This window comes from Struthio camelus, chromosome 19, assembly GCF_040807025.1.
Source record: "Struthio camelus isolate bStrCam1 chromosome 19, bStrCam1.hap1, whole genome shotgun sequence".
Classification (NCBI taxonomy): domain Eukaryota; kingdom Metazoa; phylum Chordata; class Aves; order Struthioniformes; family Struthionidae; genus Struthio; species Struthio camelus.
Window position 1 is genome coordinate 8325802 of NC_090960.1, and position 20622 is coordinate 8346423.

The 20622-nt window shown below is 43.9% G+C and overlaps 2 protein-coding genes across 5 annotated transcripts in view; one reads left to right on the forward strand and one right to left on the reverse strand.

Annotated features, from left to right (window-relative positions):
* Window positions 1–12031, reverse strand: part of GRB2 (growth factor receptor bound protein 2) — a 67391-nt gene extending 55360 nt beyond the window's left edge. Inside the window, exons 1-2 of the mRNA XM_068914094.1 lie at window positions 11947–12031; window positions 10850–11032 (exon numbers count right to left, since the gene is read on the reverse strand). The gene's annotated coding sequence lies outside the window, so the exon portion shown is untranslated. The remainder of the gene's footprint in view (window positions 1–10849; window positions 11033–11946) is intronic.
* TMEM94 (transmembrane protein 94) overlaps window positions 9993–20622 on the forward strand; it is a 53959-nt gene continuing 43329 nt past the window's right edge. For 2 of the 4 annotated variants that reach the window (XM_068914087.1, XM_068914083.1), the window contains exons 1-2: window positions 9993–10128; window positions 18108–18234. In XM_068914087.1, the coding sequence (XP_068770188.1) occupies window positions 18211–18234 (24 nt within the window). In that variant the 5' untranslated portion in view covers window positions 9993–10128; window positions 18108–18210. Of the gene's footprint in view, window positions 10129–18107; window positions 18235–20405; window positions 20506–20622 lie in introns of those variants that run through there. The other 2 variants (XM_068914084.1, XM_068914085.1) reach the window with 2 other exon arrangements.

Consider the following 20622-nt stretch of genomic DNA (forward strand, 5'->3'; position numbering starts at 1 on the left):
AGATGGACTTAAAAAGCTAGATACAGCTAACAGCTGCAAGTTGACTGATAGCTAATTTAAGAGGCTGCAGCTGCCTGACTTTAAAAGAGCAGTCCTAGAAGGCCAAAGAAGCAACAAGTTTTAGGAATAGTAGAGATCCAAGTGTTTATAAAAAGATACTCCTGATAAAGGAGTTGCTGAGATATACTTGTTTGCAGACTGATTAGCACAGAAAGTTCCCACAGCTTGCAAAAGAGTTAATACTTGAAAAATATATAATACTTATTGTGCAAATACATAGCTCTAGCAAGGGTGAAAAAGGCAGAGTCATTGTTTTGCTAGAGGATCAATTTCAAATGCTCGTTGTAGTCTAGGAATAGCTTGAATTGTCTATGGCAGACTGGTGATAAATTATAATCTAAGATTAGTTCTGAGTATTATAAGAAAGGTTAAGGGTAAGAAAAAAAATGGTCTGACATTTCTTCTGGATCACCTTTTAAATGACTCAAAGCAGTCTGGGGAAATAAATGTGTGGTTCTCTGCTATGAATAGATGGGGGAACAGTTGTTGAAAGCTGTATTTCCATGTAAGTAGCCATTTGAGGTTTAAAGTTGCTGTTTTGACTATTCATTGATACAGTGTTACTGTCCCAAAACAGTAGTTATTGATGTCATGAAGTGTAGTGTTACTAATAGCAGCTATGTTGATACAAGTGTTACTGAGGACCAATCACAATGACAGTATTTGTAGCATCTTGATACACTGTCTTTATCCTACGCTGTATTGTCTGTCATTTTGCCGTGGAATTTAATTATGGATATAGGGATGATAAAAACTTCTACATTAGAACTCCCACTGTACATCATCCAGAGGTTAACTTTTTCTAGTGTTGCTGCAGCAAGCTCATGAATTTAGCACGTAGCTTTTCTTAACATGCTGCTTCTTCACACAAGCAACTCTAGCAACTATTATAAAAATACACTGTACATGTTCCTAATTTTCACCACCTTCTCAGTGCTCCTGAATGGACTAAATGTACTTCCTTGCAGAGTTGACACAAGAATCTAAATACTAACCAGGATGATATTCTACACTGTTGCTTCTCATGCAAAAGAGTAAAGTAGTGACCTCTCTCTCCCACTTGCCAGGAGTATCTGCTGTAATTTAATGCAACAATTTCCCTATATCTAAGTTTAATAAACCTCCATAAGCTGCATTGTTTCACAGAGGAATGTTTATTTGTGGAGGAATGTCTTCCCAGATGCAAGTTAGAAGCAAGTTACATGAGTAACATACCAGTTGGTGGTTGCAGGAATCTGACATCACATTCCAGCTCCAGCAGAGTGAGCCTCCTGCCTTGAATAAGTCCCTTTTTCATCAGAACTAGCATTTCACAGAAAAATCACTGTCTTGACAAGCTTCTGAAACGTAACCAATTTCTTTGTAAAGATGTGGCTTATGCCTACATTCCACATGCTTTGGCTCATGTTTCTTCCAGATCACACGCAGAAGAGGCTTTCCTGCTAGAGCTGTAAAAGAGGTCTCATTTCATCCTTTCTGCAATCATCTTCATTCCTAATCCTATTCTCCTCAGACAGGAGAATGTGCCATCATGAACACAATAACCTTACAATTGCCACGTTAAGGAACTTCATCTGTTGCAGTGTTTTTTTGAAGGTATCTGGCACAAAAATTAAATACATTGCTACTACGCATCTTTCTCATCTGACAGCATTTGCTGAGTAAAAAAAATAATAATCATTTGAAAAGCAAAATCCTGACTTGTTCAACACTTCTGAAGGTGATCAAAATCTTACATTTGATTGTGCTACATTATTGTAGTTCACATAGCATATTACTATATGCATTGTATTTGTATATAAGTTGGATGTATGGACCAAAAGAGAAAACTTCCTCCTTTAGGAAACAGTTCTAGCAATCTATTAGAGAGAATGTAGAATGGATACAGACAACTCTGCAATATAGCCCTGATCAATTTTCTTGCAATCTGAAAATTTAACACCATCAGAGAATTCTGGCAGCTGCAGGGAAACCAACTTGCTCTATACCTCTGCCTGGTAGAAGCAGAAATAAAGTAGGTGAGGTGAACAGGGGAATGCCAGGAATGTAGGCACAGCAAGGAGGGAATGCTGGGAACAAGGCTGTTGATTTGTCACATGAACATCTCCTTGCCTTTTTCTTCTCACATCAACCCACATTACCCTCAGTGTGGGAATCAAGCCTGGGATTAGCTATAAATCCAAAGCTACTCCATTTACTAGGTGTTTTGAGTCTGTCTTGGAACTAAAGTTACTTCATCGAGCTTGCCCAATATAACAAAACAGCATTGAGTATTATTTGCTCTGGGAAGGCACTGCATAAAGAAAGCCCAGCATATAGGTGCTAGTCAGAATCAAGCCACATGCAGCAGACCTGCAGATACTACCTAGATATTAAGACAACTGTAATCCTTTCATTACCAACTGAAGTATTAAAACGGTCAAACAACAAGCTCAGCCCTTTGATAGGCCAAAAAATATTTAACAATTAGAGTTTCTCCAAAGCCTTGAGAACTAGGTTTTCTGGTCTAGATAAAACATTTCCCCACATGCTTGCATCTGAAACACCACCACAGGACAGTGGTGAATAGAGACTCAGACATCAAAACAAAAGTGTCCAGTCCTGTCCAAATGCATTTTGTCTCCATTCTTTAGAGGGCAGGATAGGGAACAAACTTGACAACTGTTTGACAACTGTCAATATACTTTGCTGTATATTGACTAGCCTCTGCAGTTATGTTAGCAATAAAGGCAATAGAATCAGAGGGATACAATAGATGCACGAATAAACAATGTAAATATCATCCACATTCTGTAAGTGGGAAAGAGAGGTATACAGCGCTTGCTCAAAGCCATGCGATAAACTAACACCACAATTCTCATCAGCATTAGGAACACAACCTATAGTTTTTCCACTTCTGAGCCTTCTTATAACCATCAGCCAGCTCTCTGTTCAGAAATCTTCCTGGTGTTCTGCTGGGGCTTTCTCACACACACTGAAATGTTATCACAACTGTCTGTTGCTGTGAATCCATCCAAGTGCAGTAAATAAGGGTTGGTGCTCAAGATTTAGAACAGCTGATCTGCCAAAACAGCTTCACAATTTTATTCATTACAGATCTGAAGAGCACTTGTGAAGCAGCTTAATCACTGTGTGATACAAACAGGGACTGTTCCAACTTTCATAGACCAGGACACAAAAGTTAGCTTAGCCTCAAAATCAACAACAAAGACTCAAAATAACAAACATCCATGAGTCTTATAGTGAAGCAGTGAGAGTTAGGAAGAAAGTAACAAAGCAAATTCTCCTCTGCACCACGTGTTTCTAGGGTCACAGAAAAGACAAGCACTGTAAAAATGACTGTAGAAAATGCTGCTTTACCTGGGAACTGCAATAGCCATTGCTGATGTTAATAAATTAAAAAATGAATTGGCTGGGGTCACCCGGAGCTGCTTAAGCTTGGAAAGAAATCTGTAAAAGGGAACCAGATCCAACTGTAGTGTTCCTTCTCCCGTTCTCTAGTACAAAAGGGCTTCTGCTTTCTTCTTACTCCCGATTCAGTCATTTGTCATTTTCAGGACAGCTTGGAATTGTCAGTTTAATTACCTTTCAGTTGGGAGAAAAACAAAGCAGATGCTGTTTATTACTAAAAGGCAGAATCTCTCACTTTTGAGGAATATGTCACTTTATAAAATAAGAAGCCATTGAATTATCTGCATCTCCCCTACATACTAAGCAATAAGCAGGAGCTAGTAATATCATCCAGCTAAAATGAAATATCATCCCTTCAGTCTTGGTAGGTGTTGGTCAACTACTGCTTTTAATACTAAAGACTCAAATAGCTTTTGTATCAATTTTCCCCCTTTAATTCTTATCACTGCACACATATTAGAAATAGTCATTTCCTAGCATCTGGCATCAAATATGCAAGATAGGAAAAAGACAAACATACAGCAATTGTCTTCTCTAAACAATAGAAGATTTTCCCACTGATCTAATTCATTTTTAAATGTTGCCTTACTGTTCAGAAATTCTACTTTCATCACATATTGATTAAAATGCAACTCCAATGCCTTGCCAGAGAGCTCAACTGAAAAAAGAAAAAGATTTTTTTTGCATACAATACCTGCTTTAAAGTGCTCCTAATCAAATTCTTGTGTTTGCACTACCCGCAGCAGCGCACTGATGGGGACTGACTGAAAGGCACATGCAGGGAGGTCAAATAGTTCCCTTGGATCTGTCAGGGACTACAAGCCATTCAGAGGCGGAAGCTTACGGCAAACTGAGCCACATCTCTGCCCATATGTTGTTGTCCCAAGAGGAGACTCTATAACCCTGCGCCAAAGACATGGTAAGAATGAAATTAAGTATTTTCAGGGTTTGCAGCATCTTTCATTTCTATATACTCATTTCCTATTAAAATGAGAGAGAAGGCCTTTACCCAGTGAAACAATTCCAAGAAGGACAACATTGAAGGAAAAAGGTACTCACGAGTTTTAATAACTATTGTGAGGCAAATGTGGAAAGTGATCTTAATTTGCAGGCAAAATTGACTGATCTGAGCTCTCCATCCTGTAATATTAGATAAGTAAAAACAGCCAGGAATAACATTATCTTGCATACCTTCAGACCTTTTTAATACTGTAATATCAAAAAAGAAAATGATAGCTTAACATAAGTCACAAACCAGAGCATTTCCTTGCAGTACAGGTCTTTGTGCTAGAAGCTCTCAAATATGCTAAGCTAGTATGATTTATGGTTTAACTGTTTAAAAACATTTTCCTGTTGAATTTTCTGTTATCTAGTGCTAGAATTCACGGGAGACATGCTCTCTAGACACCCATCTTATTCCTGAATCTATAGCTACAGTGTCTAAGTCAAGGGAATTCCTGCTCTTCCCAGCATCCCTGTAATATTGTTTGATAAAGTTTTTCACTTAATCTCAACGTGCTCCACAAGTATTAGGTCCCTAAATCACTTTGAGGTGAATAGTTAGATCAGGTTTTACCAAGGAGAAAATAAAGACACAAGTCAGTTAAGAGTCCAGTCAATTAGCTCCTGAAACTGCAAGTCTCATTGGCAGAAATTCTGTACACAGCATGCTTGTGAATGAAAACAGATTTTATCAGTGGCTTGTCTGAAACCCACAGGGAGTAGGTTTCAGAGTCAAAACAATCCAGACTCCAGATCTCTGTTCAAGATGCATCTTTACTCTGACCTTTTATTGGAAGGTAGCTACTAATTAAGTAGGTTTTATTGGGGGTGGGGTAGAACAGTCTAAAGGGGAACAAGAGATGCTTACGCAGCACTAAACACAGCTCATGAGCTACTGAAGTTTTAATAGTATAAGATTATCTATCCTCTTCCCTTTCCTAGCACTGTGTCTAAATTACATCAGAAAATTCCTTAGACCTGCCTTTTTATTTGCTTCCTCTACTGCTCTTCCATGTGGGCACTAATGACACCAAGGGCCAATTAGATACCATCAAACAGTATTTCAGAACTCTGGGAATGGCGGTCAAGGATCCAGGAGCCCAGGTCATTTTATCCTCAATCCTACCTGTGAGGGGGAAGGATGGGAGGAGGAGTAGATGGGTTTTCCAAGTTAACAACTGGCTGCACCGCTGGTGTTGGCAGCAAGGTTTTGGTTTCTATGACCATGGGACCCTGTTTGAAGATCAACAGCTGATGGAGAGAGATGGGATCCACCTCACCAAGCAGGGCACATGTGTCTTTGCCAACAGATTGGCCAGCCTGGTACGGAGGGCTTTAAACTAGGCAAGATGGGGGAAGGGGAGAGGTATAGACAGGGGAGTCAATAAAACACTGCTCAAGTCAGGATGCCTCCAGCAGGTGCATGCAGCCAGGGGAGATAACACAGGACATGGCTATGGAGGATCCTCTTGCACCTCTCCTGGGAAGCCTGCGTGCTCAATTGGCTCTCTGAAATGCCTGTACACCAATGCATGCAGCATGGGGAATAAGCAGGAAGAATTAGAGATCTGTGTGCGGTCACAGGGCCATGATCTCATCGCAGTTAGAGACATGGTGGGATAGCTCACATGACTGGAATGCTGTCATGGATGGCTCTGTGCTTTTTAGGAAAGACAGGCCAGGAAGGCAAGGTGGAGTTGCCCTTTATGTGAGGGAGCAACTAGAACATATGGAGCTCTACCTAGGGGTAGATGAAGAGCAGATTGAGAGCTTATGGGTAAAGATTAAAGGGCAGGCTGACATGGGTGAAACAGTGGTGGGGGTTTACTACAGGCCACCTGATCAGGAAGAGGAAGTTGATGAGGCCTTCTACAGACAGCTGGAAGAAGCCTCACGATCACAGGCCCTGGTTCTCATGGGAGACTTCAACCACCCTGACATCTGCTGGGAAGACAGCACAGCTAGGCACAAACAGTCCAGGAGGCTCCTGCAGAGCACTGATGATACTTCTTGACCCAGGTGGGGGAGACGCCAACAAGGAGAGGTGCAATGCTAGACCTTGTACTAGCAAATAACGAAGGTTTGGTTGGAGACATGAAGGTTGGGGGCAGCCTTGGCTGCAGTGACCATGAGATGGTGGAGTTCAGGATCCTACGAGGAAGGATTAGGGCAATAAGTAGGATCGCAACCCTGGACTTCAGGAGAGCTAACTTTGGCCTCTTGAGGGACCTACTTAGGGGAATCTCATGGGGAAGGGCCCTAGGAGGAAGGGGTGGGGGGGTCCAGGAGAGCTGGTTAATATTCAAGCAAATCACTTCCTCCAGGCTCAAGATCAGTGCATCCCTCTGAGTAAGAAATCCAGCAAAGCAGGCAGGGGACCTGCATGGATGAGCAAAGAACTCCTGGCAAAACTCCAGCAGAAGGAGGAAGCATACAGAATGTGGAAAAGGGGACAGGCCACTTGGGAGGAATATAGGGATATTGTCAGAGTATGCAGGGATGCGACGAGGAAGGCCAAGGCCCATTTGGAATGAAATCTGGCAAGGGATGTCAAGGACAACAAGAAGGGCTTCTTCCAATACATCCATAGCAAAAGGAATACTAGGGAAAACGTGGGTCTGCTGCTGAATGGGGCAAGTGCCCTGGTAAAGAAGGATGCAGAGAAGGCAGAGTTGCCGAATGCCTTCTTTGCTTCGGTCTTTACTGCTAAGGCCAGCCCTCAAATTCCAGACCCTGGAGATAAGGCAGAAAGTCTGGAGAAAGGAAGACTCTCCCTTGGTTGAGGAGGATCAGGTTAGAGATCTTTTGTCCAAACCTGACACCCACACATCCATGGGCTCCAATGGGATGTACCCACAAGTGCTGAGGGAGCTGGCGGATGTTATTGCTAGGCCACTCCCCATCATCTTGGAAAGGTCCTGGAGAACAGGAGAGGTGCCTGAGGACTAAAAGAAAGCTAATGTCACCCCCGTCTTCAAAAAGGAAGACCCAGGAAACTACAGGCCTGTCAGCCTCACCTCCATCCCTGGAAAGGTGATGAACAGCTCATCACTAAGCATGTGGAGGACAAGAAGGTGATCAGGAGTAGTCAGCATGGATTCACCAAAGGGAAATCATGCTTGGCCAATCTGATAGCCTTCTCTGATGGAATGACTGGCTGGGGAGATGAGGGGAGAGCAGTGGATGTTGTCTCCCTGGACTTCAGCAAGGCTTTTGACACTGTCTCCCATCCCATCCTCATAGGTAAACTCAAGAAGCATGGTTTGGATGAGTGAATAGTGAGGTGGCTTGAGAACTGGCTGGATGGCAGAGTTCTGAGGGTTGTGGTCAGTGGTACAGAGTCAAGTTGGAGGCCTGTAGCTGGTGGTGTCCCACAGGGGTCAGTCCTGGGTCCAGTCTTGTTCAATGCATCCATCAACAATCTGGATGAAGGCACAGAGTGCACCCTCAGCAAGTTTGCTGATGATACTAAACTAGAGGGAGTGGATGACACCAGAAGACTGTGCTGCCATTCAGAGGGACCCAGACAGGCTGGAGAGCTGGGCAGAGAGGAAACTAATGAAGTTCAACAAAGGCAAGTGCAGGGTCTTACATCTAGGGAGGAATAACCCCATGTATCAGTACAGGCTGGGGGGTGACCTGCTGGAAAGTAGCTCTGCCGAGAAGGACCTGGGAGTGCTGGTGGACAAGTTAACCATGAGCTAGCAGTGTGGGCTTGTGGCCAAGGCAGCCAATGGTATCCTGAGGTGCATTAGGAAGTGTTGCCAGCAGGTCAAAGGAGGTGATCCTGCGCCTCTACTCAGCCCTGACAAGGCCACACCTGCAGTCCTGGGTCCAATTCTGGGCTCCCCAGCACAAGAGAGACATGGCACTACTGGAGAGAGTCCAGCGGAGGGCTACAAAGATGAGGGGACTGGAGCGTCTCTCCTCTGAAGAAAGGCTGAGAGAGCTGGGCCTGTTTAGCCTGGGGAAGAGAAGACTGAGAGGTGATCTCAACATGTACAAGTATCTGAAGGGAGGGTGTCAAGGATGGGGCCAGACTCTTCTCCGTGATGCCCAGCAACAGCACAAGAGGCAACAAGCATAAACTGAAACACAGAAAGTTCCCTCTGAATATGAGGGGAAAACTTTACTGTGAGGGTGACTGAGCACTGGAACAGGTTGCGGGGTCTCCTTTGCTGGAGATATTCAGAACTTGCCTGGATGTGATCCTGGGCAACGTGCTCTAGATGACCCTAGTTGAGCAGGGGGGTTGGACTAGATGATCTCTAGAGGTCCCTTCCAACCTCAACCATTTGAGATTCTAAGGCACCTCGAGCATTTACAGCATCACTCAAGCATAAGATTTGCTCCCCACAACTGACTCTAGGGATTTGTTCTGGGTAACTACAAGCTCAGGAAAATTAGAGATTTTGGGGCCTTCATTCTTCATTCCAAGACTTAGATTACACTTAAGAGCTGAAATCAAGCTTGTAGAGCTGCAATCTGTATACATATACAGCTGAAACATGGAAAGTAGGCTGTCTCCAAGGACTACAGAGTACACTCCTAAAATGCTACATTCTTGTCCAAAACCTCATCCACAAGGAAAACCATGCAAGATTTGAATTCCTTGTGTTCTGTATTTTATTGCTGTAAAATTAAAGATAACCGTGTCAGGTTGTCATCAGTAGCTTAACACTAACAAACATCAGTTTTGCAGAGAAAAACCTCATGTGGAACCTGTGGCATCACAGCCTCTGCAGAGAGCTACGGGGACAGTAAGAGAATCAAGCCTGAGGGGGACACATCTCTCCAGTCAGCCTGTCTACTGTAATTCACACACAAAAAACCTCAAACCTCCGTACAAAGAGGCAAAGCAAGCCCTCTCTACCACACCCCTCCGATTTCCTCCCCAGACTCTGCAGCAGTGTAGATGTCTCTCCAAATCATTGGCTGAGTATGTTCGCTCCTACTGTGTGGCCTGGCTTCCTGTGCCTTTGGCATCCAGCTCGGGCCTTCACCTCACGACTCCTTAGAGGCCTCCCAAAGGAGCCTCCCGCCGCTCTACGACAAAAGTAGCTTTTCAGAGGGGGAAGCCTGCAACGGCCCTGTCAGGGAGCCCCCCTCCCTCACCCCCCACAGCACCACCCAGCCATGATCTGCCTCTGTCACAGCACCGGGGCCCCAGGCGGCGCTCAGCATCCCCCCCCCCCCCCCAAAAAAAAAAAAAAAAACAGATCCTCCATCCCTGGAGGACTGCATCCCCCCAGCACTGCTCCCCCTCCGCAGCAGCCGGGCAGAGACGGAGGGACAGAGTCGCCGCCGTGGCGGCAGTGTTCCTCCTGGCCGCCGCAGGGGCCGGGCGGCCGGCCCTCAGGGCGGGCCGCCCTCTCAGGTCCTCCTCAGAGCCAGCCCCGTCCTGCCGCCGGGGCGGATGCTCGGCTTCGCGCGCCACCCCGGCCTAACCAATCACCGCACCGCGTACGGGCGGCCGCGCGGGGTCTCACCAACCAGGCGCCGGCTTGTTGAGGGGGGCCCGAAGCGCCGCCTCGGGTCCCTCGCGCCCTGGCGGGGTGGGGGGAGGGTGCCAGTGACCCAGATGGCGGCCCCGGCGGCGCGGGGGGAGGCCCGGCGGGCGAGCGGCTGCCCCGCCGAGACGGCCCGGCGCGGCGGGTGAGTACAGGCCGGGCGGCGCGGCGCGGCGGGGCGAGGCCGGGCACCGACCCGCCGCGCAGCGGGGCCTGGCGTGTCGCCCCCACCCGGGTCGCCACGGCGGGGGAGGCCGGAGGCAGGGCCGGGCCAGGCCGCCCCCGGGCTCCCGCGGCGCCGTCGCCTCCGGCCGCCCCCGGCTCGGGGCGGGGAGACGCCGCGCACCCGGCTCGGGCTCTCCTGCCGCCCCTCGGCGGGGGCGGAGGCCGCCACGCTCCCCTCAACCCGGGGCACGCGTGGGTGCGGCTGCCCCTAGCCAGGGGGACGCGCAGCCAGGGCGTTTCGGCAGCTGTGGGGGCTACCGGGGCCCCGGCCAGTCTGCTTATTCGAGCCAGGCTCCTGCACACCACAGTATCTCCTCCCAGGAGGAAGTTGGATGGGAAGTCACCCCCCCGTGAGAGAAGTGCCCCCACTGCCACACACAAAAAACCCAAAGCAAGCAAGGGAAACTGAAGTAGACCTAACAGGAGTTTGCATAACACACTGAACTAGCTTTCACTGGCTCATTGCTGTCATGGCACGCTTCATACTGTACATGAAGGTTTCAGGGAAAATTCAAAATTCTGAATAAAGTGCCCTTAACCTGCTTACCTAGATCATTTACAAGCTTAGATGGCAGCCTGGGATAATGCCGCCATCTGTTAATACAGCCGGTTGTTTCATTTTGCTTCACTCTTGCTCCTACCTCCTTGCAGGCTTTTGATCAGCAGGCGTCTATGGCATTCTGCTTTGCCTCAGACTTCCGCTTGTTTTCCTCTCCAAAAGTTGGGATCTCTGTAGTTCCTGGATTATGTTATTACTGTTTGTCAGTTGTTCAGAAGCTTCCTCCTTTCAGGTTAATACAAGCCATTTATTGATAAGGAAAGGCCTAAAAAAAACCCCAGTTAAAAGTCCCATTACATACCGTACAAGGAATTTATCTTAGACAATCCTGTCTACCCAAAAGGTAGACAAAAAAGGAGGGAGAACCTGCCCACAGGTGTAGAGGGTGTTCTGGTTATGCATTTAAGTCTCAATCCACACAAAAAGACACTCATACTGTAAAAAAGTTTCTTCCAAATTAGTCTTATCAGTTACCAAGACAGCTGCAGATACCAGCCTAATGCATTCACCCATCTTCCTGAGGCAGCTGCCAAGTAATACATACTATTTTCTTTTTTTTTTGAGGGAAAGTTTTATAGCATGCTTTTCAAAAAAAGCTATTATACTACAACTGCTGTAGTAGAATAAGTTCATATTTGAACATACAGCTCATACACAGTGAAATACAATTGTGTAGTGCATAACATTTATGAAATACTTTAGGTTTTTCCAAAATTTAATTCTTTATGTAAACAAAGTGTTACACTTTGATGCCCACTGCACTCTGTTAAACTAAAGGGCTTGCTCAAGTATCATAGCAAAGCTTGAATAACCTGGCAAGCATAGTTGTTTTTCTTTCAAAAGAGATCTGCTTAATAGAAGCGTATAAGTACTTAGGCTATACTGGTTTTATATAAGATATCCTGTGCTCTGTGCAGTAGTAGCTTATATTTCTTTGTTCTCTTTTACCTGAGCACATCAAAAACCTTTGCATATACATGTTTCTTAACTGTGGCTTTTTAACAAACACATTATCAACATTTTTAATTAATGAGAAGGTTAAGATATTTGTACTTTTAGCCTAGGTCACAAAAATATATATATTAATACTACAAGTAGAACCAAGGAAACAACCCTTTTTCCTCCAATATGTTACATCTCAAACACATCAAGTCTCTATAACTTTGAGGACAGCCTTACCTCTGTTACATTCCTATCCAGACTCTGACCATGAGAAGCCAGAGCAAGCACTCCTGAGAACGAGTTGCTGTAAACAAAAGGACATCCCAGAAGCAGGGGGTGGGTTGTGAGGGCTTATATACCCCTGTGACTTGGAGGGGATTGGCCAGGAGCAGGGCTGGGGCCAAGAAGGTCTGGCCAAAAGACAGGTCCTTTTGTAGGGTTGGCCAGAGGGAAAGTCCTGCCACCTGGCCTGCAAGGAGCAGAGTTTGCTCTGGGTTGGTTGGATTTATCTGTGATTATATATGGGACCATGTGTACAGTAAATAGGGTACAGAAGTTGTTGATCACAAAGCTTTAACGAAACTTGTTGTGAGAATGGCAAAATACACGATCTACTGAACTAGTCAATGCCTTTCCTACATAACAGTTGCGCTTTGTTTTGAATGTATGTAGGAGCTTGATCTTACTAATGGCCTTCAGGTGCCGTGCCTCTTCTGGGGAACTCCTAGAGAGCACCAGCCCATCAGCACTGCATTTGTTAAATATCTCCAGGTGGCAAACACTGCTATAAGAGTGTTTCTGCCTACCTCTACTGTAAACAATTATGCTTATAACAGCCTTACTTATAAGCTGGAATTAGGAGGAAAAAGCTGCACTTTTATCTGTGGGCCTCTGTAGGTCAGCAAAAATTTCCTGATTTTCCAGGAGATCCTATACATGCAATTTGGGCTTTTAACAATTTTATTTTGGGCTGTTACCTTTTTGAGTTTTTCTGGTGTATCGGTACTTTTGTTAATAGACATAGTTATACAATCCTGGTTACCATAGTTACTAAGTCATGACGATGAATGACATCTGTCACTTCTGCAGTGAATTCTTCCAAACATCTGCTGTAAAATGTTTTAGTTCTCATTTAAGGCATCATCCCACAAAGCAGATGATGTCTCACCACCGCTGCAGAAGCTGGAGGGGCCCTGATGACATTCAGATTTGGGCCTTTTGTTGCATTTTTCCCTTCAAACCAGGCTGAATACATGTGGCTGTGGCGGGCTCAGAGGCTGTGAGAAGGAAACAAGTACCTGAAGCAGAAAAGATAAAAGCTATCTTTAATCCACAAGCTCTCTTTTTTTTTTTTTTTTCTTCCAAGAAATGAAAATGAGCACAGCAAATAACTTTCAGATTTATTATACCGTAATATGAAACAGTATTGGCCTCTGTGGAGACAGTAAGATAGATTAAAGTAGACTGATCATTGTTTTGATCATATCTGTAAAGTTACTTCTTAATTCACCAGAACAAAATTAAAACAAAAATAAATATGTTCTTTTAATTGTGTTACATCTGTTCTTTTAATTGTGTTGCATCCTGTTTTACCAATCATAATCTTGCAAGTAAACCTATGTTGTTACTGAGGGCTGCATACCTGAGATAGAAATGGGTGCACCAAAGCTATTTCTTACTCCCCTTCCTCCCTCCTTGTTGCCCAGTTTCTGTTTTAAGTCCCCACTGTCTTTTGGAACAACAGTCTGATGTGTGAGTCCTTCGCTGAAGAAAGAAGGAAGAAGTCAGAGCTTAATTTTCCTGGAAAACTCTCTGCATATAGGATTTGAATAAAAGCTAATATTACCCTAGAAAGGCATAATTGTCAATTGGAAGCCAAATTTTATATTCATCCGAAGTTTAATTCTGTTACTGATTCAAGATAGCACTCTCTTAATTCCTGTCATTTTAGCAAGAGAAATGAAGTCTCTCTGAAATACACTATGGAGTCTTCACAGCCACGAACAACTGAGGCATTTGACCACCAGTGAGTTGATAATACTTAGCACATACACAACCCTAATTCGGAGGGTCTCACTTATTTTACAGATACTAATGAATTTGCTTCACAGTGTCTCTGTGAAGCAGATATGTATATTCCTCCTGTAACACAAGAATATCGAGGCAGAGAAAGTATAGCTTGCCCCAAATTTGACAAGTTAGGTTCTTCACAGGCAGATGCTGAAGACAAAAGTGTAAGTGCCATTTCTCTTGCTGTAATTACTTTGTACTCTCAGTGGGTCTCAAGTCAATTGACAGTGTCACTTTATGCACCTTTGGAAGCCCATCTGTCTGCAAATGTGCCTATGCTGCAAATTATCAGGCAGACATCAGCTATTCGTGAGTAGCAGGACCGTATGGTTCTGCTGATATCAAAACAGTCAGCTCTAATCTAAGCCGTTCTTTGCAAGGCAGCTGCTTTTTCTGTTATTATCTGCTCCCCTGTGTTTCTATTTTGGGTGACAGATCAGACTTCTGTTCTTGAGGAATTCACTTTTGGCAGCAAGAGATGTTCAGACTCCCCATCATTTTTTATAGATTCATCCATGTTGGGAATTTTCAGTAAATAACATGAAAGTATCAGCGATGCACCACTTCATGGAAAACACTATCATTAAGTTGATTTTTTTTTCTTCCCAAAGACTTGGAGTGTGTGCTGCTTCTGAAACACAGTTTTCTTTCCAAGTGTCTATTGGTTGTTTAATTATCTAATCTTTCTTTTTTACTAATCATGTTATAAATTTTGTACATTAGGTACCATGCTATATAGTTTCCTGCTGAATTTCAGCACTGATATCTCATATTGATGTTGTGAGGTTTAGTGGGTTGTGGTGCTTTGAAATCCTTGGATGAAAGATCTGAAAGCATAGCATTTATTTATTATCTGTAGTTTCCATACGACAGTGTTATTCTAAAGATGATTAGGTATATGAATGTTTGAATAGACCCTTGCAAAGCTCTGCTTCTGATATTCAGAAGGATGCTTCAAACACTTGATAATCACATCAGGCTACGAGAAGTGCTCTTCCCTCAGAGCACTCCTGAGCAGAAGTGAGTTAAGGGTGATAGGAATATTTTTTTTAATTTGGAAAGATCTGGATTACTGAATGCTGGTTCTAATCGCCTGAATATGCTGAAATTTGAACGCCATATCAGCCAGTTCTAAATTTCATTGGCTTCTAGGCATCAATGTACAGCATCCTGAGGAGAATGGAGGGAAGACTGAGGAAAACTGGGTGCAGTCAGAGCCTATGGTGTCTGGTTAGAACAGCCACAGCTTCAAGCATCTCTGTCTGTGGCTTAACACAGCAGGCCCACTAGCATGTTCCCCCAAAGCAATCCCACTTAATTTCTGCCCTGCTGTCTGGCAGAGTTTAATGTGTTGACAGCGTGAGTGACTTACTGCCCAGGCAGACAGAAGGGAGTTAAAATAGCCTTGCTGTTGGGTAGGGGTGATGGGGAGATGCATGTGCGAGAGTGGGAATTAGAGGGATCCCTGAAATAGAGGGGAGGGGAGCACCCAAGGGCCTTGTAGTGGGTGGAGCAGATGAATGCAGGATTCTGCAGGTCTCTGCAGATCTGTGCATTGCCCGTTGCCTACAGAATTCATGAATTGCTTCAGCTCCTCGTTCTGTGAGGCTGTGTTTTCTGATTGTGCACAAGGTGTCTGTAGTGCAGATAGGTGATTTTAATTGGCATGGCATAGTTCTTGCAAATATTCTTGCAGGCTTTTTACTCTGATAGAGCCTGTATTTGGGGGATGGGGGGAAAGTAGGTACATTACATTTTAGATGGCTCCAGTAAGAAACCTAGTGCAGAAATTTAGGAAAGATTGTTTCTCATTGTAGCCAGTCTTTGCCTTTGGCTACAGTTGTGCTAATAATAGGATATCCTAACATACCTAGGACTAGCTTTGTTTTGAATTTTTGGCTCTTAATAAAAATCCTTTTAAAAGTGTAATTCTACTCTGAAAAATGAAACTTTTTGCTTGTTTTGTATATCCAGATTGGCACAGGAAAGACGTGGCTTCTTTGCTTTCTCTGTTTGAAATGTCTATAATCTAACTATTGTTCACACCTTAAATAGGGAAGATGAGAGAAACTGAGCTGCTTATGGGTTTCAGATCAGTTGGTTCAGACTTTGGAGAAGCCCTAAGCATGTATGATGATGAGGCAGTGCTGGATGTACCACTCGTTACTTTTACAAGCTGTTATTACCTTGTTCATTATAACAGCTTTTGAATTTCTCTTGGCAGGGAATATTCCCTCTCTGCAACCAGTCTTTTGTATGTCTAACACCCTTGTTGTATACACTGCTTCATAGCACTGAAGGACTTCAGGGTGGTGTTCCTAAACATGCAAATGATATGCCTTGAACTTTAAGGAGTGGTGTGTTTCACGTTCAAGATCACATTTCAGCTTGGTGTCTAAAACAGAATGTCACTCACTGCATTGCAATGAAGCCTCCTGCCCAGCTGTCTCCGTGCATGACCCCCTTCCCTCCAGCTACAGCCACCCACCACAGCTGATGATACAGTCTTCCTGGGATTAGCACAAACAGCTCAGGATGTTTTTTCTTTTTCTGCTTTTGTGACTTTGGCTTCCCAGTTACCCAGTCATGCCACTGATAGTTATGCCTTTAAAGTCCAGATACAGAGAAAAATTCAGGCACTTAATTTTTGCATATAAGTGAGAACAAGGTGCATAAATCCTTTGGTAGATCTGCAAATAATTTAGAAGAAGAATTATAGAGTTTTTTCTAGCTCATTTTTGGTCAGTGGCCATATTGTCCTTAAAAATCAGCTCCTTCTTACTTCCCCTTATGTTGAAGGGGGTCCTCAAGTTAAAGGCTCCAAGCTGCTGTGTGAAAGCATACAAAGGTGCATGTTCCTCCTTTGTACACCCAGCCCTCTTTGTCAGCTTTGCTCCAGTAGCTTTGATCCTCTCTTTGCATTTGCTAGTTGGCCAGGCAGGGAGATGAAGCAACTGAAAATAGCTTCATTCCCTTGGTGTGTGCACATTGACAGGGGTCACAGAACCGAAAACTAGGGCAGAGTCCAGACTTGTGGCTTATTTTATTGATAGGCCAGCCGGAAGGCAGCCAGAAAATGGCACTTGCAAGTGGTGGTTACTGTATTGCGAGCAGTTCTTTGCTAACCAGCAGTCTGAATACTGAATACTTGCCGCTTCCCAGGATGCAGGTGCAGTACTTGCCTGCCTGAGAGGAAATATTTGCATGTAACACTTTGGTGTGGGGCAGCAGTGGCTTTCTCAGTAGGCTCTGGATGCCTTTTATTTTCCTTGAACAGATGTAGCATGCTTTTGTGGAGAGTAGAGCTATAGATGATGCTCACAATGATGGGATCTTCAAAATCCTTCTTCTCTGAAGAAGGGACTATGGTATAGAGTAGGGTAATAAAGCTGAGCATGCAAAGGCCAGTCCTATTTTGTCTAGGAAATGTGTGCATTGTTTGGACTGATTTGCAGAACTAGCTGCTTCCTCACTGGTTGGGATTTACAAGAAGCGTTTGTCCAAGCCCTGAGCTTCTGTGTGATTATTAAAAAACGGAAGCAGGAGTTACTAACCAACAGAAAGACTCTTTCCTAAGACCACTCATAACATACTCTCATAATATCTCCATGTGTTTTATTTAAGAGAATATTCTTAAGCAAGACACCCAAATCCTTTGTTTTGGCCAGTAAAGATGCTTTATATATGTGGAAGGAGAGCAAATTTATGCCGTAACAGATTAAGGGGGAGTTGAGATGGAAGAAGAAGGATGTGAGCTCCAGAGCTGCTTTCTACCTCAATTCTGTTAGACTGCCAGTTTTGCTAAACTAAAATGTCCTAGTCCCCTGGTAATCTGGAGTTGCTCAGTATGCCTTCTGGCCTACTTTATGGTGGTCAGATTCAAGCTCAGCCCAGCGGCATAGCCTTGTCAAAGATTTGATGTGTTTTTCAGCAAATGGAAGAATCATGACTGTAGGCTCCATTAGAGGTTAACTGGACAAAGCTCCTGGTGGATAAGAACAGTGAGACAAATAGCTGTGGGTGACAGCCTGCTCCAGCACCTGGTGGAACCCAGTCAGTGCCTTGTCAGCTTTTTCTGGAGGCTTTCCCAAAAGTGTGTCTGCAATAATACTCTGAGCTGCAGGGAACTTAATTCATCTACTGCTGACAGTTTGGGGGAAGTTAAATTAATGAGATTAGTCGCTGCACCATAAGAACCACTTTCTGTTCCCCAGTTCTCCTTCTTTTAAGGGCCAATCCTGTCACGTGAATTTTGTGAATTGTACAGCTTTCTTGTCCTAAAGGGAGTGATACGGGGAAATTGACTGCTTCCCCTTCTGTTTCCACAGATGGTGATGTGATAAGTGTAGCCAAGATCATCTCTACCTAGGGGACTTTCTCCCCTGAGGAGCAATCCCCTTTGGCTGGACATGCTTACAGAACTGTATAGCCATGGACCTGAAGGAGAAGTGTCAGGTAGGTTTCCTGATAAGGGTCATTCCCAACTTAAATTTTGAGTCCTGTATTTGTCTTTCCTTATTTTGAATCAAGACTGACCATGTGGCATTACTAGTGACAATGTGATCCACAGTTAGTGCCGAAGTTGGGAGTTCTGTCACCTTCACGCTCCTAGGGATGTACTTGCTTGTGTCAGTAGGTGGGATCTACCACTGGATGGCCCAGAGATGGCAGGATGATTAGTTCCGTACTAATCCTCTCATGTTTTCTGTCCCATCGATTAATATCCAATATGATGAGAACTAGGGATCTTCAAAACACTTAACAGACCTAGTGATGAGTAGGGGAGTACCAGGAAACAATGTTGTGATTTCTTTGTATTCTCATGAGTTGGTTGTGTATTTTAATGGCTGCTTAGTTTTGTTTTAGGAGATGTCAGTTAACCTAGGCAATGAGTTTGGGAAATTAATTTTGACTTGATGAATTTACACACAGCTTGGCTTGTCAGGGTCTCAAAATTATTGCGCCTGAGAACTGTTTAAATGAACTGAGTTCCTTGTGGGTAAACGCTCACATTTCAGTTAGCACCTTTTACAGGGAATCACAGTGGAGGTGGGGGGCTGAATGGCTCCTAGAAAGAGAACTCCCATCCCTAGAATGAGTCCTTTGCAGGCTAGGATTGAGGCACCCTCATGGAACAACATAGAAGTATATTCTGTCATTGTATGCTATATCTTTTGAGGATAAAGGTAGGGCTTCACTCCCCTGGACACTTAGCTTGTCTTTACTTGAGAGGCTGAATTAATGAGAAGATTTTTAAAATAAAATATAAAATAAAATAATAAAATCCTCTGAGTCCTGTTTTTCTGATGATCAACATATGTATTTCTTGGGCAATTGTATGCCTTTCCAGGGAATGCTGCAGGATATCATTTGTAGAAAGTGCAAGATAAGGCTGTATATTGTGTGGAGGGGCAATCTGTCTCTTGCTACCCTGCTGTGCTTTCAGCTTCAAAGGAGAAAAGCGAGAGATCTTCATTAATAGCTGCAATAGGAGCTAGAAAGAACATATCTGCTGTGGTTCGCAGGAGACTATTAACCTGATACATGTTACTGCTTCCCAAAAGTAAAATCCAGAATGATTTTGATCGCTTAGGATCGCTAACTGGCTACTTACTTTTTAGCTATATTCAGTAGCCACCTAAATATTAAATGTATTTGTCACTCAAAAAAGTGAACTGGTACATGCCTTATTCTGGATCCCAGTCAGAAATGAGAGAGGTAGCTTGAGACCAGTGGAGAAGATTGTACAGGCCAAGTTCTCAGGTGGCTCTGGTAGGAGAACATTCATGGCTTTGCCTCTTTTCCTGTCTCTCTCTTCACCACCCTGCTAAACTTTGTATGCTAGATTACATGTTTGCTGTCTTTCTGTTCTGCCTGCATCCTTTTCTTGTTGTTTTGTTTACAGTGCTTCCAGCATCAAGAGGTGGTTTTGTTCGTTAGTGCAAAGTACCTGTTAGATAGCCACCTAGATGTAGACCTGCTCTATAATACTAATACAGCAGTGAAAGCGATTTAGGAGCTGCTCAAAGTTTCACGTCAGCTGTTGCACTTGCCTGCTGGAGTTCTTATTTGCTGGAATGGCTGTTCCGTAGCGTGCGAGACCAGGAAGGCTTGGGCTTACTCATGCCTGAAACTCTCACCACTGGTATGCTCTGAGGACATGTTTGAACTTTGTCGTTTTATGTACAATTGCTGTATGACTGTGGAGGTGACATTCCAATGAAGATAATTATCTATTTATTCTGTTGTTAATAGCATCTTGGGCTAATCTGGTATTGATCATTTTAAGAGATGAAGCAATTACCATTCTGTGCAGAGGTGTGTTTTGAATGGGATCTGGGAGCTCCAGCACAGGCATTGCTGCAGCGGATTATGGGGAATCATAGTTTTCTGAAGTCCTAGGCTCCTCTCCTGGCTTAGTGAAGTTTTAATTCAAATGAAAGCAAAAAGTCACTGCATTCTTTTCAATAGCAAAAAAAAAAAAAAAACACTGATGCACATTGATGCATTTTACCGTTTACTTTGTTTGGATTCTGAGAAAAGATCCTGGTTTCATACTTGTTAGCAGTATGTGGTTTGATGTTGGTTAGTGAGCTTGGTCCTCTTTTTTTTTTTCAACACTGCAGAACCACGTTTCATCGCCTTTAAAGTGGAATCTGTCTTCCTTTCCAAAGTGAAGAACCTGGATGCCTATATGTTGATAAAGGAACCAATTAATCTGCTGTGGTAACTTCAATGATAAATCCGATGTGCTAGGTTTATTTTAAAATGCTAAAAATCAGATGAACCCCCACTGAAAATACCAGTCTGGAATCTAATTGACAGCAATCTCTTTACCCTAGT